The sequence below is a fragment of the Phyllobates terribilis genome, unplaced genomic scaffold (genome assembly GCF_046119375.1).
Source record: "Phyllobates terribilis strain yellow unplaced genomic scaffold, ASM4611937v1 Scaffold_13__5_contigs__length_258822181, whole genome shotgun sequence".
Lineage (NCBI taxonomy): Eukaryota > Metazoa > Chordata > Amphibia > Anura > Dendrobatidae > Phyllobates > Phyllobates terribilis.
Genome location: NW_027362773.1, coordinates 96664043 through 96680898, shown reverse-complemented (window position 1 = coordinate 96680898; position 16856 = coordinate 96664043). Strand labels below are relative to the sequence as shown.

General features: G+C 41.6%; 1 protein-coding gene across 2 annotated transcripts in view; it reads left to right on the top strand.

Annotated features, from left to right (window-relative positions):
- Positions 1-16856, top strand: part of PRMT3 (protein arginine methyltransferase 3) — a 178045-nt gene that overhangs the window by 133593 nt on the left and 27596 nt on the right. For both annotated transcript variants that reach the window (XM_073658227.1, XM_073658228.1), the window contains one exon: positions 1568-1654. In XM_073658227.1, the coding sequence (XP_073514328.1) occupies positions 1568-1654 (87 nt within the window). The remainder of the gene's footprint in view (positions 1-1567; positions 1655-16856) is intronic.

The following is a 16856-nucleotide window of genomic DNA, read 5'->3' as shown; positions in this document are numbered from 1 at the left end:
AATAGAGCTTTTTGGTAAAGCACATCATTTTACTGTTTACAGAAAACGGAATGAGGTCTATGAAGAAAAGAACACAGTACCTACAGTCAAATATAGTGGAGGTTCAAGAATATTTTGGGGTTGCTTTGTTGCCTCTGGCACTGGGTGCCTTAACTGTGTGCAAGGCATCATGAAATCTGAAGACTACCAAAGGCTTTTTGGTGGCAATGTAGTGCCCAGTGTCAGAAAGCTGGGTTTGTGTCCTAGATCATGGGTCTTCCAGCAGGACAATAACCCAAAACAATCTTCAAGAAGCACCCAGAAACAGATGGAAACAAAGCGCCGAAGAGTTCTGAAGTGGCAGCAATGAGTCCGGATCTAAATCCCATTGAACACCTGTGGAGAGATCTTAAAATTGCTGTTGGGAGAAGACGCCTTCACATATGAGAGACCTGGAGCAGTTTGCAAAAGAAGAGTGCTCCAAAATTCCAGATGAGGTGTAAGAAGCTTGTTGATGGTTATAGGAAGCCATTGATTGCAGTTACCGTATTTTTCGGACTATAGTCCGAATTCTCACTGTGGTGCCGGGTGGCAGCAGCGCCAATGGAGCGGGGGTCACACGGCAGGGAGCGCCTGCATGTCCGTCCGTCTTTGCTGCCATGAATTCACTGCAGTCTCGCTAGACAGGAGGAAGTGGGGCGATCTCCCGTCCAGATCATGAACGCATTACAAAGAGGCAGGGCCGGGGGGACTGTGCGTTGTGCTGTTCTGTGTTGCTCTGGCCCTGCCTCTTTGTAGCGTCACTGCAGCGCGTGATCTGGAAGAGAGACTGTTCACTTCCTCCTGTCTAATGCGACCATAGTGAACTCATGGCGGCGCCATCACTCCCAGCCGCGTGACCCCGCTCCCGTCTAGCGCGGGTCCACAAAAGAATCAGAGAGGCAAGCGTTAAACCATAGTACAACCCTGTACCACTCCTGTGGTGAACTATAACTCCCAAAAAACAACAAAAAAAAAGACTAAGGAAATAAACATTCGTATAACAAAACGTGTAATTGCAATAATTTTCTGGAAGAAATAGTTCATTTTCTGGAACAATTTCAAGGGTGCCAACATTTTCAGCCATAACTGTATAATTGTTGAACTGCAAATCCAGAAACTTCAGCCTACCACGTCTGGGGATTTTTTTTTTTCATAAGATTGGTCTCATACAAAATTAAAAAATAATAATAATAGGTTATAAAAGATATATAATAATAAGAAAAAAAATAATAAAATAACATTTACTCTTATTTTAAAATAGGGGAAAATAATGAAAACCTTTTACAAATCAACTTAATTAACTTAGTGATTTAGCTTTTCCAGACTCCTAAGTGACAGATCTGATATTTCTATGGTATATTAGCTGGGATTTAGCTTTTTTGGCTGCATAAGCCGCTACATACCAGGAGCGTCTGTGACCACAGTGTTGACTCCCGCGCCGCACATTGGGTAGGCTGCAGATCCGCTCTTATCTCCTCCATCCAGGACGTGGACTCTACTTCTGTACATTAAGTTTTTCCTATTATTTTTTCCTCCCTTATTTTAGGACATTATCTGCCAGAGGGCTGCAGTGAAAGATTTGGATTTCTGCACAGACTTCTCCCTGCCGATCACAAGAGACGGGGCGTGCACGGTGAGTGGTGGGGTCTGTGTATATGAGACATGGCCAAGTTGCAAGGGCGTCTGATATTCCTTCTCTGTAGACCTTCAACCACGCTGACAAGTGTGACACTGGGAAATATCAGTGCAGTAAAGAAAGAGTTAAAGGGCTTTTCTGAAACTCAACCATTATATCATGAACAATTCTGTAACTTTCTAGAATACTGGTTCTCACGTCATTGCTATATTCAGGATCAGTACAGGATCAGTAATGTAATGTATGTACACAGTGACTGCACCAGCAGAATAGTGAGTGCAGCTCTGGAGTATAATACAGGATGTAACTCAGGATCAGTAATGTAATGTATGTACACAGTGACTGCACCAGCAGAATAGTGAGTGCAGCTCTGGAGTATAATACAGGATGCAACTCAGGATCAGTACAGGATCAGTAATGTAATGTATGTACACAGTAACTGCACCAGCAGAATAGTGAGTGCAGCTCTGGAGTATAATACAGGATGCAACTCAGGATAAGTACAGGATCAGTAATGTATGTACATAGTGACTCCACCAGCAGAATAGTGAGTGCAGCTCTGTAGTATAATACAGGATGTAACTCAGGATCAGTACAGGATCAGTAATGTAATGTATGTACACAGTGACTGCACCAGCAGAATAGTGAGTGCAGCTCTGGGGTATAATACAGGATGTAACTCAGGATCAGTAATGTAATGTATGTACACAGTAACTGCACCAGCAGAATAGTGAGTGCAGCTCTGGAGTATAATACAGGAGGTAACTCAGGATCAGTAATGTACTGTATGTACACAGTGACTGCACCAGCAGAATAGTGAGTGCAGCTCTGGAGTATAATACAGGATGTAACTCAGGATCAGTACAGGATCAGTAATGTAATGTATGTACACAGTGACTGCACCAGCAGAATAGTGAGTGCAGCTCTGTAGTATAATACAGGATGTAACTCAGGATCAGTACAGGATCAGTAATGTATGTACATAGTGACTCCACCAGCAGAATAGTGAGTGCAGCTCTGGAGTATAATACAGGATGTAACTCAGGATCAGTAATGTAATGTATGTACACAGCGACTGCACCAGCAGCATAGTGAGTGCAGCTCTGAAGTATAATACAGGATGTAACTCAGGATCAGTACAGGATCAGTAATGCAATATATGTACACAGTGACTGCGCCAGCAGAATAGTGATTACAGCTTTGGAGTATAATGCAGGATGTAACTCGGGATCAGTACAGGATCAGTAATGTATGTACATAGTGACTCCACCAGCAGAATAGTGAGTGCAGCTCTGGAGTATAATACAGGATGTAACTCAGGATCAGTAATGTAATGTATGTACACAGCGACTGCACCAGCAGAATAGTGAGTGCAGCTCTGGAGTATAATACAGGATGTAGCTCAGGATAAGTGCAGGATCAGTAATGTATGTACACAGTGACTGCACCAGCAGAATAGTGAGTGCAGCTCTGGAGAATAATACAGGATGTAGCTCAGGATAAGTACAGGATCAGTAATGTATGTACATAGTGACTCCACCAGCAGAATAGTGAGTGCAGCTCTGGAGTATAATACAGGATGTAACTCAGGATCAGTAATGTAATGTATGTACACAGTGACTGCACCAGCAGAATAGTGAGTGCAGCTCTGGAGTATAATACAGGAGGTAACTCAGGATCAGTAATGTAATGTATGTATACAGTGGCTGCACCAGCAGAATAGTGAGTGCAGCTCTGGAGTATAATACAGGATGTAGCTCAGAATAAGTGCAGGATCAGTAATGTATGTACACAGTGACTGCACCAGCAGAATAGTGAGTGCAGCTCTGGAGAATAATACAGGATGTAGCTCAGGATAAGTACAGGATCAGTAATGTATGTACATAGTGACTCCACCAGCAGAATAGTGAGTGCAGCTCTGGAGTATAATACAGGGTGTAACTCAAGTGCAGGAATATATTGATTATATCCATATGTTACTTTGTGTTGAATGTCTGGCTTAGCTTTTATTGCCATATGAAGGTCCTCTCTTGTTAGAAGGATCGGGTCACCTTGTCACTTGTCCTGTGGCTCTGCATTGGAGCTGGACTCGGGATGGTGCAATTAGTGGTGATATTTTGTAATGTCTTCTTTATATATAGCTGCTGTATTACTGTGTAGTGGCCCTTTAATTACAAAGCAATGAATTCTAGAAGAAAACAGAGAGGATCTTGGTGTTTGTCTTCACACATATGTAGAATTTATGGTCTCCTACCAAGAAAAAAGCCTCTGCTCAGTGGGGATAATGTGGTTTATTGTTCATTTACTGCAAGGTTGGGCAGCAGGAGATGATAAATGAAGTGTCAGACACTAACTAAACCTATCCCCTCCATCACGCCCCTCGCCAGTAATAGCCGGGGATCTAGTACAATAGATTTCTATGTATCTTGTAGTCATGCTCCGGCGTTCTATTATAATAACCGCGGCCCGGTGCTAATTCCATGACTGTTGTCTGTAAAACATTTTTCGCTGCTGCTGTTCCGTGCTGCGTCCCCTTCTCATTATGGGGGTCCTGCCGGGAACTGATGGAATGAGAATTGATCTGACGTTGTATAATTTCAGGGCAGAAAAAGATTTATATTACTGGTAGACAGAGAGCAGGACTCTGCCGACAGTGGAAAAATCAAAATGTTGTTGCCGGGAATAGAGGAAGGATAATTCATTCCATGTCCTGTGAACATACATGGGGTGTGGAGATTTCAGAGAGACCCTCAACATGTGTGTGATTAGCATGATTGGTCAGTAAACATGGTGGAGACAAGACCTTATTTTGCCTTGTCCCCCATAATAAAAGCCTTATCCAAACCCCAGTATTTTCATAATTTATTAGGCCACTGTGTCCTAATGATAGATGGACCACTAATGTATTACCAATACCAGCCTGGTGTATCTGCTGTGGTATATAACAGCATGTATCTGCTGTGGTATATAACAGCATGTATCTGCTGTGGTGTATAACAGCATGTATCTGCTGTGGTATATAACAGCATGTATCTGCTGTGGTATATAACAGCATGTATCTGCTGTGGTATATAACAGCATGTATCTGCTGTGGTATATAACAGCATGTATCTGCTGTGGTATATAACAGCATGTATCTGCTGTGGTATATAACAGCATGTATCTGCTGTGGTATATAACAGCATGTATCTGCTGTGGTAAATAACAGCATGTATCTGCTGTGGTATATAACAGCATGTATCTGCTGTGGTATATAACAGCATGTATCTGCTGTGGTGTATAACACCGTGTATCTGCTGTGGTGTATAACACCGTGTATCTGCTGTGGTGTATAACACCGTGTATCTGCTGTGGTGTATAACACCGTGTATCTGCTGTGGTGTATAACACCGTGTATCTGCTGTGGTGTATAACACCGTGTATCTGCTGTGGTGTATAACACCGTGTATCTGCTGTGGTGTATAACACCGTGTATCTGCTGTGGTGTATAACACCGTGTATCTGCTGTGGTGTATAACACCGTGTATCTGCTGTGGTGTATAACACCGTGTATCTGCTGTGGTGTATAACACCGTGTATCTGCTGTGGTGTATAACACCGTGTATCTGCTGTGGTACATAACACCGTGTATCTGTTGTGGTACATAACACCGTGTGTCTGCTCCGGTACATAACACCGTGTGTCTGCTCCGGTACATAACACCGTGTGTCTGCTCCGGCATATAACACCGTGTGTCTGCTCCGGCATATAACACCGTGTGTCTGCTCCGGCATATAACACCGTGTGTCTGCTCCGGCATATAACACCGTGTGTCTGCTCCGGCATATAACACCGTGTGTCTGCTCCGGCATATAACACCGTGTGTCTGCTCCGGCATATAACACCGTGTGTCTGCTCCGGCATATAACACCGTGTGTCTGCTCCGGCATATAACACCGTGTGTCTGCTCCGGCATATAACACCGTGTGTCTGCTCCGGCATATAATACCGTGTGTCTGCTCCGGTATATAACACCGTGTGTCTGCTCCGGTATATAACACCGTGTGTCTGCTCCGGTATGTAATAACATTGTGTATCATTGCCGCTATATAGCAAATGTCCATTAATAACACGTATCAGTGCTGATATATAGCAGGTGTATAATAAACCGGTGTATCGGTGCTGATATATAGCAGGTGTATAATAACCCGGTGTGTCAGTGCTGATATATAGCAGGTGTATAATAACCCTGTGTATCAGTGCTGATATATAGCAGGTGTATAATAAACCGGTGTATCGGTGCTGATATATAGCAGGTGTATAATAACCCTGTGTATCGGTGCTGATATATAGCAGGTGTATAATAACCCTGTGTATCAGTGCTGATATATAGCAGGTGTATAATAAACCGGTGTGTCGGTGCTGATATATAGCAGGTGTATAATAACCCTGTGTATCAGTGCTGATATATAGCAGGTGTATAATAACCCTGTGTATCAGTGCTGATATATAGCAGGTGTCGATATATAATAACCCGGTGTATCAGTGCTGATATATAGCAGGTATATAATAACATGGTGTATCAGTTCTGCTTTATAGCAGGTGTCTGTATATAACCTGTGTCAGCCTTGGTATATAATAACCCGGTGTATCAGTGCTGATATATAGCAGGTATATAATAACCCGGTGTATCAGTGCTGATATATAGCAGGTATATAATAACATGGTGTATCAGTTCTGCTTTATAGCAGGTGTCTGTATATAACCTGTGTCAGCCTTGGTATATAATAACCCGTGTATCAGTGCTTCTTTATAGCAGGTATATAATAACCCAGTGTATCAGTGCTGATATATAGCAGGTATATAATAACCCGGTGTATCAGTGCTGATATATAGCAGGTATATAATAACATGGTGTATCAGTTCTGCTTTATAGCAGGTGTCTGTATATAACCTGTGTCAGCCTTGGTATATAATAACCCGTGTATCAGTATTGATATTTAGCAGGTATATAATAACCCGTGTATCAGTGATTCTTTATAGCAGGTGTCTGTATATAACCTGTGTCAGCCTTGGTATATAATAACATGGTGTATCAGTTCTGCTTTATAGCAGATGTCTGTATATAACCTGTGTCAGCCTTGGTATATAATAACCCGTGTATCAGTGCTTCTTTATAGCAGGTGTCTGTATATAACCTGTGTCAGCCTTGGTATATAATAACCCGTGTATCAGTGCTTCTTTATAGCAGGTGTCTGTATATAACCTGTGTCAGCCTTGGTATATAATAACCTGTGTATCAGTTCTGCTTTATAGCAGGTGTCTGTATATAACCTGTGTCAGCCTTGGTATATAATAACCCGTGTATCAGTTCTGCTTTATAGCAGGTGTCTGTATATAACCTGTGTCAGCCTTGGTATATAATAACCCGTTGTATCAGTGCTGATATATAGCAGGTATATAATAACCCGGTGTATCAGTGCTGATATATAGCAGGTATATAATAACATGGTGTATCAGTTCTGCTTTATAGCAGGTGTCTGTATATAACCTGTGTCAGCCTTGGTATATAATAACCCGTGTATCAGTGCTTCTTTATAGCAGGTGTCTGCATATAACGTATCACTGCCGGCTCCTTCTGTTTCACATGTCTGATGAGCCCTGGTGAGGACATCGCTGGTTCTCTACTTGCAGGAACATTAGTTCTCCTGATTTATGGAAACCTTGGGGATAAAGTAAATTGCACATGATTTCTGGACTTCTCTGGATCACATTTCCTCCATCTCTGCAGCTTTTGTCTCCTACCAGAGAATTTCCAGCTAATCCGCAGCCGTATAGTGTGTGAGCCCTCGGATGCTCCTCTGCTGCCATTTCTTAGTTAGATCTGTGTTTGGGGAAGTCTCGTCATTAATATATTAACTATTCGAGGTTCACCAAACTTTCCCAGACTCAGACCTTCATATTCTGGTGACGTACAATGGGGGGATATAGCGCTGACAGTGGCCATGTCGGTTGACACCCAAGTTGTCCAGAAATGATCTAACTAAGAACCTCCAATTGATTTGGGCAAATATAATTTCCATGCCTATCTTTATCCCCCTCCATGTTCCCTCAGACCGGGCCGTGGTAGTGAGCGCTGCACCTCGGACAGTCCAGCCCATATATTTGTGCCCCCCCACTACGGCAGTAATCCGCTATCAGGTCTGCAGCCGCTCTGTATTCCAGGCGCGTGCTCGCACTTCATCCCGTCCTCCATCATCCCCGCTGTTCTCATTACCCACAGAGCTCATTCTCGCAGGAAAATGGCTTTCTTGTTTCTGTCAATGGAATTATACAGAACGCACTGCGCACAGCTTGGGCATGAAATGTGCCAATCGTGCCGCACTTTCTGAGGGTCTTTAGTCGCATTGACCTGGTTTTGACCCTGTAAATTGAATCCACTAAACTAACCGGCCCTAAAATTGCTTCTTCTCACGGAAATGACAAGTTTTCTATTGAAATAAAATACGTCAGTGCTGAATGTGATTAAAACGTCCAACTCCAAGATTTGTCTTCATTACAACAGAACCAAATGTTACAGACAGAGATCCGATAGTCCGGAAAGTGCGGAGACTGATGACAGAAACATGGAATACTAACGCTTCCCATATCCAAGAAATCTACTTATTAAGTGTATCACTTTGTAAATATATTACTTATACAGTGCATTATTATATCCTATACAGTATACATATATATTTCTATACTGTGTACATATATTACTTATTCTGTTCTGAGTGTTAAATCTTATATTATACCCCAGAGCTGCACTCACTATTCTGCTGGTGCAGTCACTGTGTACATACATTACATTACTGATCCTGAGTTACATCCTGCATTATACTCCAGAGCTGCACTCACTATTCTGCTGGCGCAGTCACTGTGTACATACATTACTTATCCTGTACTGATCCTGACTTACATCCTGTATTATACTCCAGAGCTGCACTCACTATTCTGCTGGTGCAGTCACTGTGTACGTACATGACATTACTGATCCTGAGTTACATCCTGTATTATACTCCAGAGCTGCACTCACTATTCTGCTGGTGCAGTCACTGTGCACATACATGACATTACTGATCCTGAGTTACATCCTGTATTATACTCCAGAGCTGCACTCACTATTCTGCTGGCGCAGTCACTGTGTACATACATTACTTATCCTGTACTGATCCTGACTTACATCCTGTATTATACTCCAGAGCTGCATTCACTATTCTGCTGGTGCAGTCACTGTGCACATACATTACATTACTGATCCTGAGTTACATCCTGTATTATACTCCAGAGTTGCACTCACTATTCTGCTGGTGCAGTCACTGTGTACATATATTACATTACTGATCCTGTACTGATCCTGAGTTACATCCTGTATTATACTCCAGAGCTGCACTCACTATTCTGCTGGTGCAGTCACTGTGTACATACATTACATTACTGATCCTGAGTTACATCCTGTATTATACTCCAGAGCTGAACTCACTATTCTGCTGGTGCAGTCGCTGTGTACATACATGACATTACTGATCCTGAGTTACATCCTGTATTATACTCCAGAGCTGCACTCACTATTCTGCTGGTGCAGTCACTGTGTACATACTTTACATTACTGATCCTGTACTGATCCTGAGTTACATCCTGTATTATACTCCAGAGCTGCACTCACTATTCTGCTGGTGCAGTCACTGTGTACATACATTACATTACTGATCTTGTACTGATCCTGAGTTACATCCTGTATTATAGTCCAGAGCTGCACTCACTATTCTGCTGGTGCAGTCACTGTGCACGTACATTACTGATCCTGAGCTACCTCCTGTATTATACTCCAGAGCTGCACTCACTATTCTGCTGGTGGAGTCACTGTGTACATACATTACATTACTGATCCTGTACTGATCCTGAGTTACATCCTGTATTATACTCCAGAGCTGCACTCACTATTCTGCTGGTGCAGTCACTGTGTATATACATTACATTACTGATCCTGTACTGATCCTGAGTTGCATCCTGTATTATACTCCAGAGCTGCACTCACTATTCTGCTGTTGCAGTCACTGTGTACATACATTAGTTGCCTTCTCCTACATGGCCTATGATTAGTGTGGATGATGCAGGCCATTATCAGACATCGTTATATAGGTGTTGGCCCACAGAAGCCTTCAGTACACCATTTATTTACCACTGCTGACTGTGTATTGTGTATGAGGTCCAGGTTGAGGAGTAGAAATATTTTTGAGTCCATCATGAACATAGTTGACATCAATCACTCTCAGATGAGACCCCCGCTGTGCAAGAAAATCCCATCCCTGCAGAACATGTGGGGAGTGATGGCAGGATCTCGTGTCTTCGGCTTCCCTGCTGGATTTCCCATCTTTCCAGGCTCATCAGGAGCGATAACATTATATTGAGCTTTCGTCCCGCTGTTGCCTTCCTCACTGAGCGGACAATCATTGATTTCTGTTACTGGTTACAGTGATGATTATTCGGAGCAGGACCCCCACACTTGAGCAGAGACCCCGGCCCCCTCTCTGTCAAGTCTGTAATATTTGTTCCATTCACATCTTATTGTGTGCTCATATCTATACATTGATTTCAGCCATCGCACCTAATTATTCCTCGTGACGACTTCTGCAGGTTGAATTTCACAATATTTGTGATCTCTTGTATACCTCTGTATCGTTCCCTTGAGACTATTTGTAAAGCAGAGCTATGTGTATAAATCTCATTTTACATCTTTCTCCATGTAGCGTTGAGTAACTTCAAAGATGCATTTTATTTCCCTGATCTTCATTTACATCGTCTTCTAATCCAGACAAATGTGCGATGAGTTGCGTCTATTAATTACACCGTTTTTGGGTACATATAATGTGTACAAACTTTACATAGTTTATTTTTGGGTGAGGATGTAAAAAAAAAAAAAAAAGCAACAAATTTTTACAATTTAATTTTTTAAATTGGTAATTTGTAACGTGACAAGGGACAAGACTTTATTCTGTGGATTTGTAGGTTTCTGGCTTGTTTTTGTGGGATGAGCTGATTTCTTCATTCTAACATTTTTTTTTTTATTACTTTTCCTTTACATCTTTTTAGGGGGGTTGAGCAAAAAAAAGTAATTTGGGCCTTTTTTTATATGAACATTTTTCCAGATGGGTTAAATTGTGATATTTTTGCAGATTGAGTCTTTATAAGCAAGGTGATTCTAATAAAGCATGTTGTTTTTTAACATTTATTTTACATAAAAAAGCAACGGATGAAGGGCTGAAAAAAGTATTTTTTTTATCATTTTTTTTAAACCTTTTTATGTTATACCCACAAAGGGGCTAGAACATGGTTGATTCCTTTTGGTTATTAAATATTTTTTTTACTTTATGCTTTACTGATGTAGGATTATCTGTACCTGCGTTACCAACATGCAGGGGCAGTACTATCTGTGCCTGCATCGCCAAAAGGAAGAGGCGGCACTGTCTGTGCCCGCATGGCCAAAAGGGAGAGGCGGCACTGTCTGTGCCCGCATGGCCAAAAGGGAGAGGCGGCGCTGTCTGTGCCTGCATCGCCAAAAGGGAGAGGCGGCACTGTCTGTGCCTGCATCGCCAAAAGGGAGAGGCGGCGCTGTCTGTGCCTGCATCGCCAAAAGGGAGAGGCGGCACTGTCTGTGCCTGCATCGCCAAAAGGGAGAGGCGGCACTGTCTGTGCCTGCATCGCCAAAAGGGAGAGGCGGCACTGTCTGTGCCTGCGTCGCCAAAAGGGAGAGGCGGCACTGTCTGTGCCTGCATCGCCAAAAGGAAGAGGCGGCACTGTCTGTGCCTGCATCGCCAAAAGGGAGAGGCGGCACTGTCTGTGCCTGCATCGCCAAAAGGAAGAGGCGGCACTGTCTGTGCCTGCATCGCCAAAAGGGAGAGGCGGTATTATTTGTATCTTTATCACCAACTTGGAGTGATGTGGAGGCAGTACAATGTGCACCTACTTCATTTATAGGGAAAAAACAGGAGGTACTACTATATATACAGTGGCTTGGGAAAGTATTCACCCCTTTGGCTTTTTACCTATTTTGTTACATTACAACCTGTGTTTTTAATATTTTTGTCATTTGATTTTGTGTGTGATGCATCAACACTAAATATTCCAAATAAAGTTGGGGGCCTATTGAATGCAATACTTCATTCAAAGCAATCCAATCATGAAAAAAGAAGTATAGATGCAAATAAAAATACTATTTATTCAAATTATTTTAAAAAACAATCAATACAAGTACATTTCTAAAAAGGAGCAGTAAATAGAAGGATACCACAGTAAGTAGGTTGGAGGTATAGTCCAACAAGGTAGTAGACAGATATAAACACATCCAAGGTAATGTCAAGGCGGGAGAGGTCTGTCCAAACAAACAGACTTAATAAAGTGTCACATGCAAAAAATATTAATAATACGATAACAGTTCATAATAAAGAGTACCCAAATTATTAGGTTGCTCAAAGAGGTTCAACGGTAAAAAAAAAACCTGTAAGAAGAAATTATCATAGAACTGTAAAGTGTAGCGTGCAATAGTAAGAAAAGTCCATGGATGATGCTATATCTTGGCTTGGATGTGTTTATATCTGTCTACTACCTTGTTGGACTATACCTCCAACCTACTTGCTGTGGTATCCTTCTATTTACTTCTACTTTTTAGAAACGTACTTTTATTGGTTTTTAAAATAATTTGAATAAATAGTATTTTTATTTGCATCTATACTTCTTTTTTCATGATTGGATTGATCAACACTAAATAGTCTAAGTTGGTGAAGTGAGAAAAATATAGGCAAAAATTAAGTTTATGGGATCAAATAACTAAAAATTGGCTTGTGCATATGTATTCACCCCTTTTGCGATGAAGCCCCTGAAAATATCTGGTACAAGCAATTACCTTCAGAAGTCACATGCTTAATGAAAGGACGTCCACCTGTGTGCAATCTAAGTGTCACATGTCTGTCAGTATATACAATTTACCTGTTTTGAAAGACCACAGAGGCTGCAACACCATTAAGCAAGAGGCACCACTAACCAAACAACACCATGAAGACCAAGGAGATCTCCAAACAAGTCAGGAACAAAGCTGTTCAGAAGTACAGGTCAGGGTTGGGTCATAAATTAAAAAATATATATACATCCCCCAGTCTCTGATGATCACCCTGGAGCACAATCAAATCCATTATCATCAAATGTAAAGAACATGGTACCAAAACAAACCTGCCAAGAGAGGGCGCCCACAAAAACTCTCAGCCCGGGGAAGGAGGGCATTAATCAGAGAGGCAGCACAGAGACCAAAGGTTACCCTGAAGGAGCTGCAGAGTTCCCAAGCAGAGACTAGATTATCTGTCCATACGACCCCAATAAGCCGTACACTCCATAGAGGTGGCCTTTATAGAAGAGTGGGCAGAAAAAAGCCTTTACTTACACACAAAAATTGTAAGGCTCATTTTGAGTTTTCCAAAATACATGTGGGAGACTCTCTAAATATATGGAGGAAGGTGCTGTGGTCAGGTGAGACCAAAATTTAACTTTTTGGCCACCAAGGTAAATGCTATGTCTTTCACCAAACCAACACAGCTCATCACCCCAAGAACACGATCCCCACAGTGAAACATGGTGGTGGGGATGTTTTTCGTCAGCAAGGAAAATGGTCCGAATCAAGGGGAAGATGGATGGTGCGAAATACAGGGATATTCTTGAGCCAAACCTGAAAACTCGGTGATTTGAGACAGGGACGGAGGTTCACCTTCCATCAAGACAATGACCCAAAGCATACTGCTAAAGCAACACTCAAGTGGTTTAAGGGGAAACGTGTGAATGTTCTGGAGTGGCCGAGTCAAACCCAGACCGTAATCCAATTGGGAATCTGTGGTCAGACTTGAAGATTGCTGTTCACCAGAGGAAACCATCGAACTTGAAGGAGCTGGAGCAGTTTTTCCTTGAGGAATGGGCAAAAATCCCAGTGTCAAGATGTGGTAAGCTCATAGAGACTTATCCAAAGCGACTTGCAGCTGTAATTGCTGCAAAAGGAGGCTCTACAAAGTACTGACTTTAGTTAGGTGAATAGTTATGCACACCAAAGTTTTCAGTTATTTTGTCCTATTTTGTTGTTTGCTTCACAATAAAAAGAAAACTAAATGTTCACAGTTGTAGACATGTTCTTTCCATGAACTGATGCAAACCCTCAACAAAAAAAACCCCAGTGAAATTCCAGGTTGTGAGGTAGTAAAATACAAAAAATGGCAAGGGGATGAATACTTTCACAAGCCACTGTACTTATATAATTATATTGACAGTACATTGAGTGTCAGGGGTACGGTTATATCTAATCCTACATCAGTGTAAGGGAGAGACAGAGGGACAGTACTCTCCACTCTCACCCATCCATGTATAGGTAAATAAAGGGAGGTATTAATATATGTTCTTACATGCATTATATGGTGGAAAAGACAGGGAGGCAGCACTATCTGTGCATGCATCATGATGCAGTGTTACCCTCAGCAAGCTGACTCTCACCCTGCCTTCTGTTACATGAGCTGTGGTGGTGCAGTGGCTCCCAGTTGGCTACACAGATTGCGGGATACTAAGTGCAGCCGATTTTTGGGTCCATCCTCATCAGGTTCCCAGACCGTAGGACATTAGCTGTCATTCTTAACTTGACAGTGCAGAAGTTTTGAGTGCGGAGTCCAGAGGCTGAGATTTTCACTGATCACTAAAATGGAAGGAACGATTTTCCATATATAAAAAAATAATTACTTTAACTGTGTTTGTTTGCTTTTGTTTTTTATGTCCCCCCCCCCCCCCCACCCCCCCGAGTCCAGCAAAAAATTTTTGTAAAAATCCGTTTCTGTTGTATCCGAGCGTTTCATCCTTTCTCATACGTCTCCTTGTATATTCCGTGAACACCATGTCACTATTTCTGAGGATTTAGTGGTGGATTATCCGGCCTCGTGCGTCCCGCTGCAGGGTGTGGGACCCATGCTCCTTCATGCCTGGCTAAACCCCATCACAAGAACATTATCCTCCTACTTTGTGTGGCCAACTGGTTCATTGTATCTTCAGTGATACGCACGAGGCCGGCACTATCACAATGATAAATGACCCCCTCCGGATAAAAACCGCCATGACAGCATTTAATTTCCTTTCTTCTCATTGAATAGATCATTTTCCTGTTGTGTATTTTTCCTCTCCTGTGAACGGCTTGTAAAAATTTGTGTTCACGGTCACCAAGAAAGAGGCAGAACAGTCGTCATTCGTATCAAGGCTGCATGTCTACAGGAATTTTATTTCATCAAGGTCAACAGGAGATATCACAATAATTCTTGTTTATGGTTCAATTGGAAGAACGTCGCATCCTTGTTTTGTATAACTGCAGCAGTGGCCTATTTTAACGTTTTTTGTATACTTGTACATAGGGGCAGTATTGTAGTACTTAAATTCTTATATATATAGGGGCAGTATTATAGTAGTTATATTCTTGTACATAGGAGGCAGTATTATAGTAGTTATATTCTTGTACATAGGAGGCAGTATTATAGTAGTTATATTCTTGTACATAGGAGGCAGTATTATAGTAGTTATATTCTTGTACATAGGGGGCAGTATTATAGTAGTTATATTCTTGTACATAGGAGGCAGTATTATAGTAGTTATATTCTTGTACATAGGAGGCAGTATTATAGTAGTTATATTCTTGTACATAGGGGGCAGTATTATAATAGTTATATTCTTGTATATAGGGGCAGTATTATAGTAGTTATATTCTTGTACATAGGAGGCAGTATTATAGTAGTTATATTCTTGTACATAGGAGGCAGTATTATAGTAGTTATATTCTTGTACATAGGGGGCAGTATTATAGTAGTTATATTCTTGTACATAGGGGCAGTATTATAGTAATTATATTCTTGTACATAGGGGGCAGTATTATAGTAGTTATATTCTTGTACATAGGGGCAGTATTATAGTAGTTATATTCTTGTACATAGGGGGCAGTATTGTAGTACTTAAATTCTTATATATATAAGGGGCAGTATTATAGTAATTACATTGGTGTACATAGGGGGCAGTATTATAATATTTATAATAGTGCCCCTGTGTACAAGAATATAACTACTACTACACTGTGTTCCAAATTATTATGCAAATAATATTTTCTCAGATTTTCCCAAATTACCTATATGAATTGCAGTCATTGTAATTTTCCAATCAAATAACTATTAGAGTACAATTGAAAGGTTTTTGTACAAACTGCCTATGATAACAGTATATTTTTAAAAAAAATAAAACACTCAAACTGCACTCAAAATGCATGTTCCAAATTATTATGCACGGCAGAGTTTTCAACCTTTTCATTTTAATAAAGAACAAAAAAATGGTCATTTTTGAAATTATAAGCATTAGCAGGTTATTACAAACTGAAATCAAACAGTTTTCAACTCAAAACTTTATTCTAGGTGATGTTACATTTGCACATAGGACCCCTTGTTCGAAAGGAGCTTCTGAACTCTCTCGTCCATTGAATTTGTCAGGTTTTGGATGGTTTCTGCTTCAGTTGTTTTGCATGAGGACAGAATACCCTCCCAGAGTTGTTGCTTAGATGTGAACTGCCTCCTGCCATCATAGACACTCCTTTTGATGATGCTCCAGAGGTTCTCAATGGGGTTGAGGTCAGGGGAGCAAGGGTGCCACACCATAAGTTTGTCCCCTTTTATGCCCATAGCAGCCAGAGATGCAGATGTGTTATGTGCAGCATGAGACGGGGCATTATCATGCATGAAAATGATCTTGCTGCAGAATGCACGGTTCTTCTTCTTGAACCATGGAAGGAAGTGCTGTTTGAGAAACTCAACATACATTATGGAGTTCATCATTACCCCTTCAGGGATCCTAAAAGGGCCGACAATCTCTCTCCCCATGATTCCAGCCCAAAACATTACTCCACCTCCTCCTTGTTAGCGCCGTAGCCATGTTTGCATGGGGTGTCCATCAACCCGCCATCCTCCACTCCATCCATCTGGACCATCGAGATCATTTCATGCATGATAATGCCCCGTCTCATGCTGCACATAACACATCTGCATCTCTGGCTGCTATGCACATAAAAGGGGACAAACTTATGGTGTGGCACCCATGCTCCCCTGACCTCAACCCCATTGAGAACCTCTGG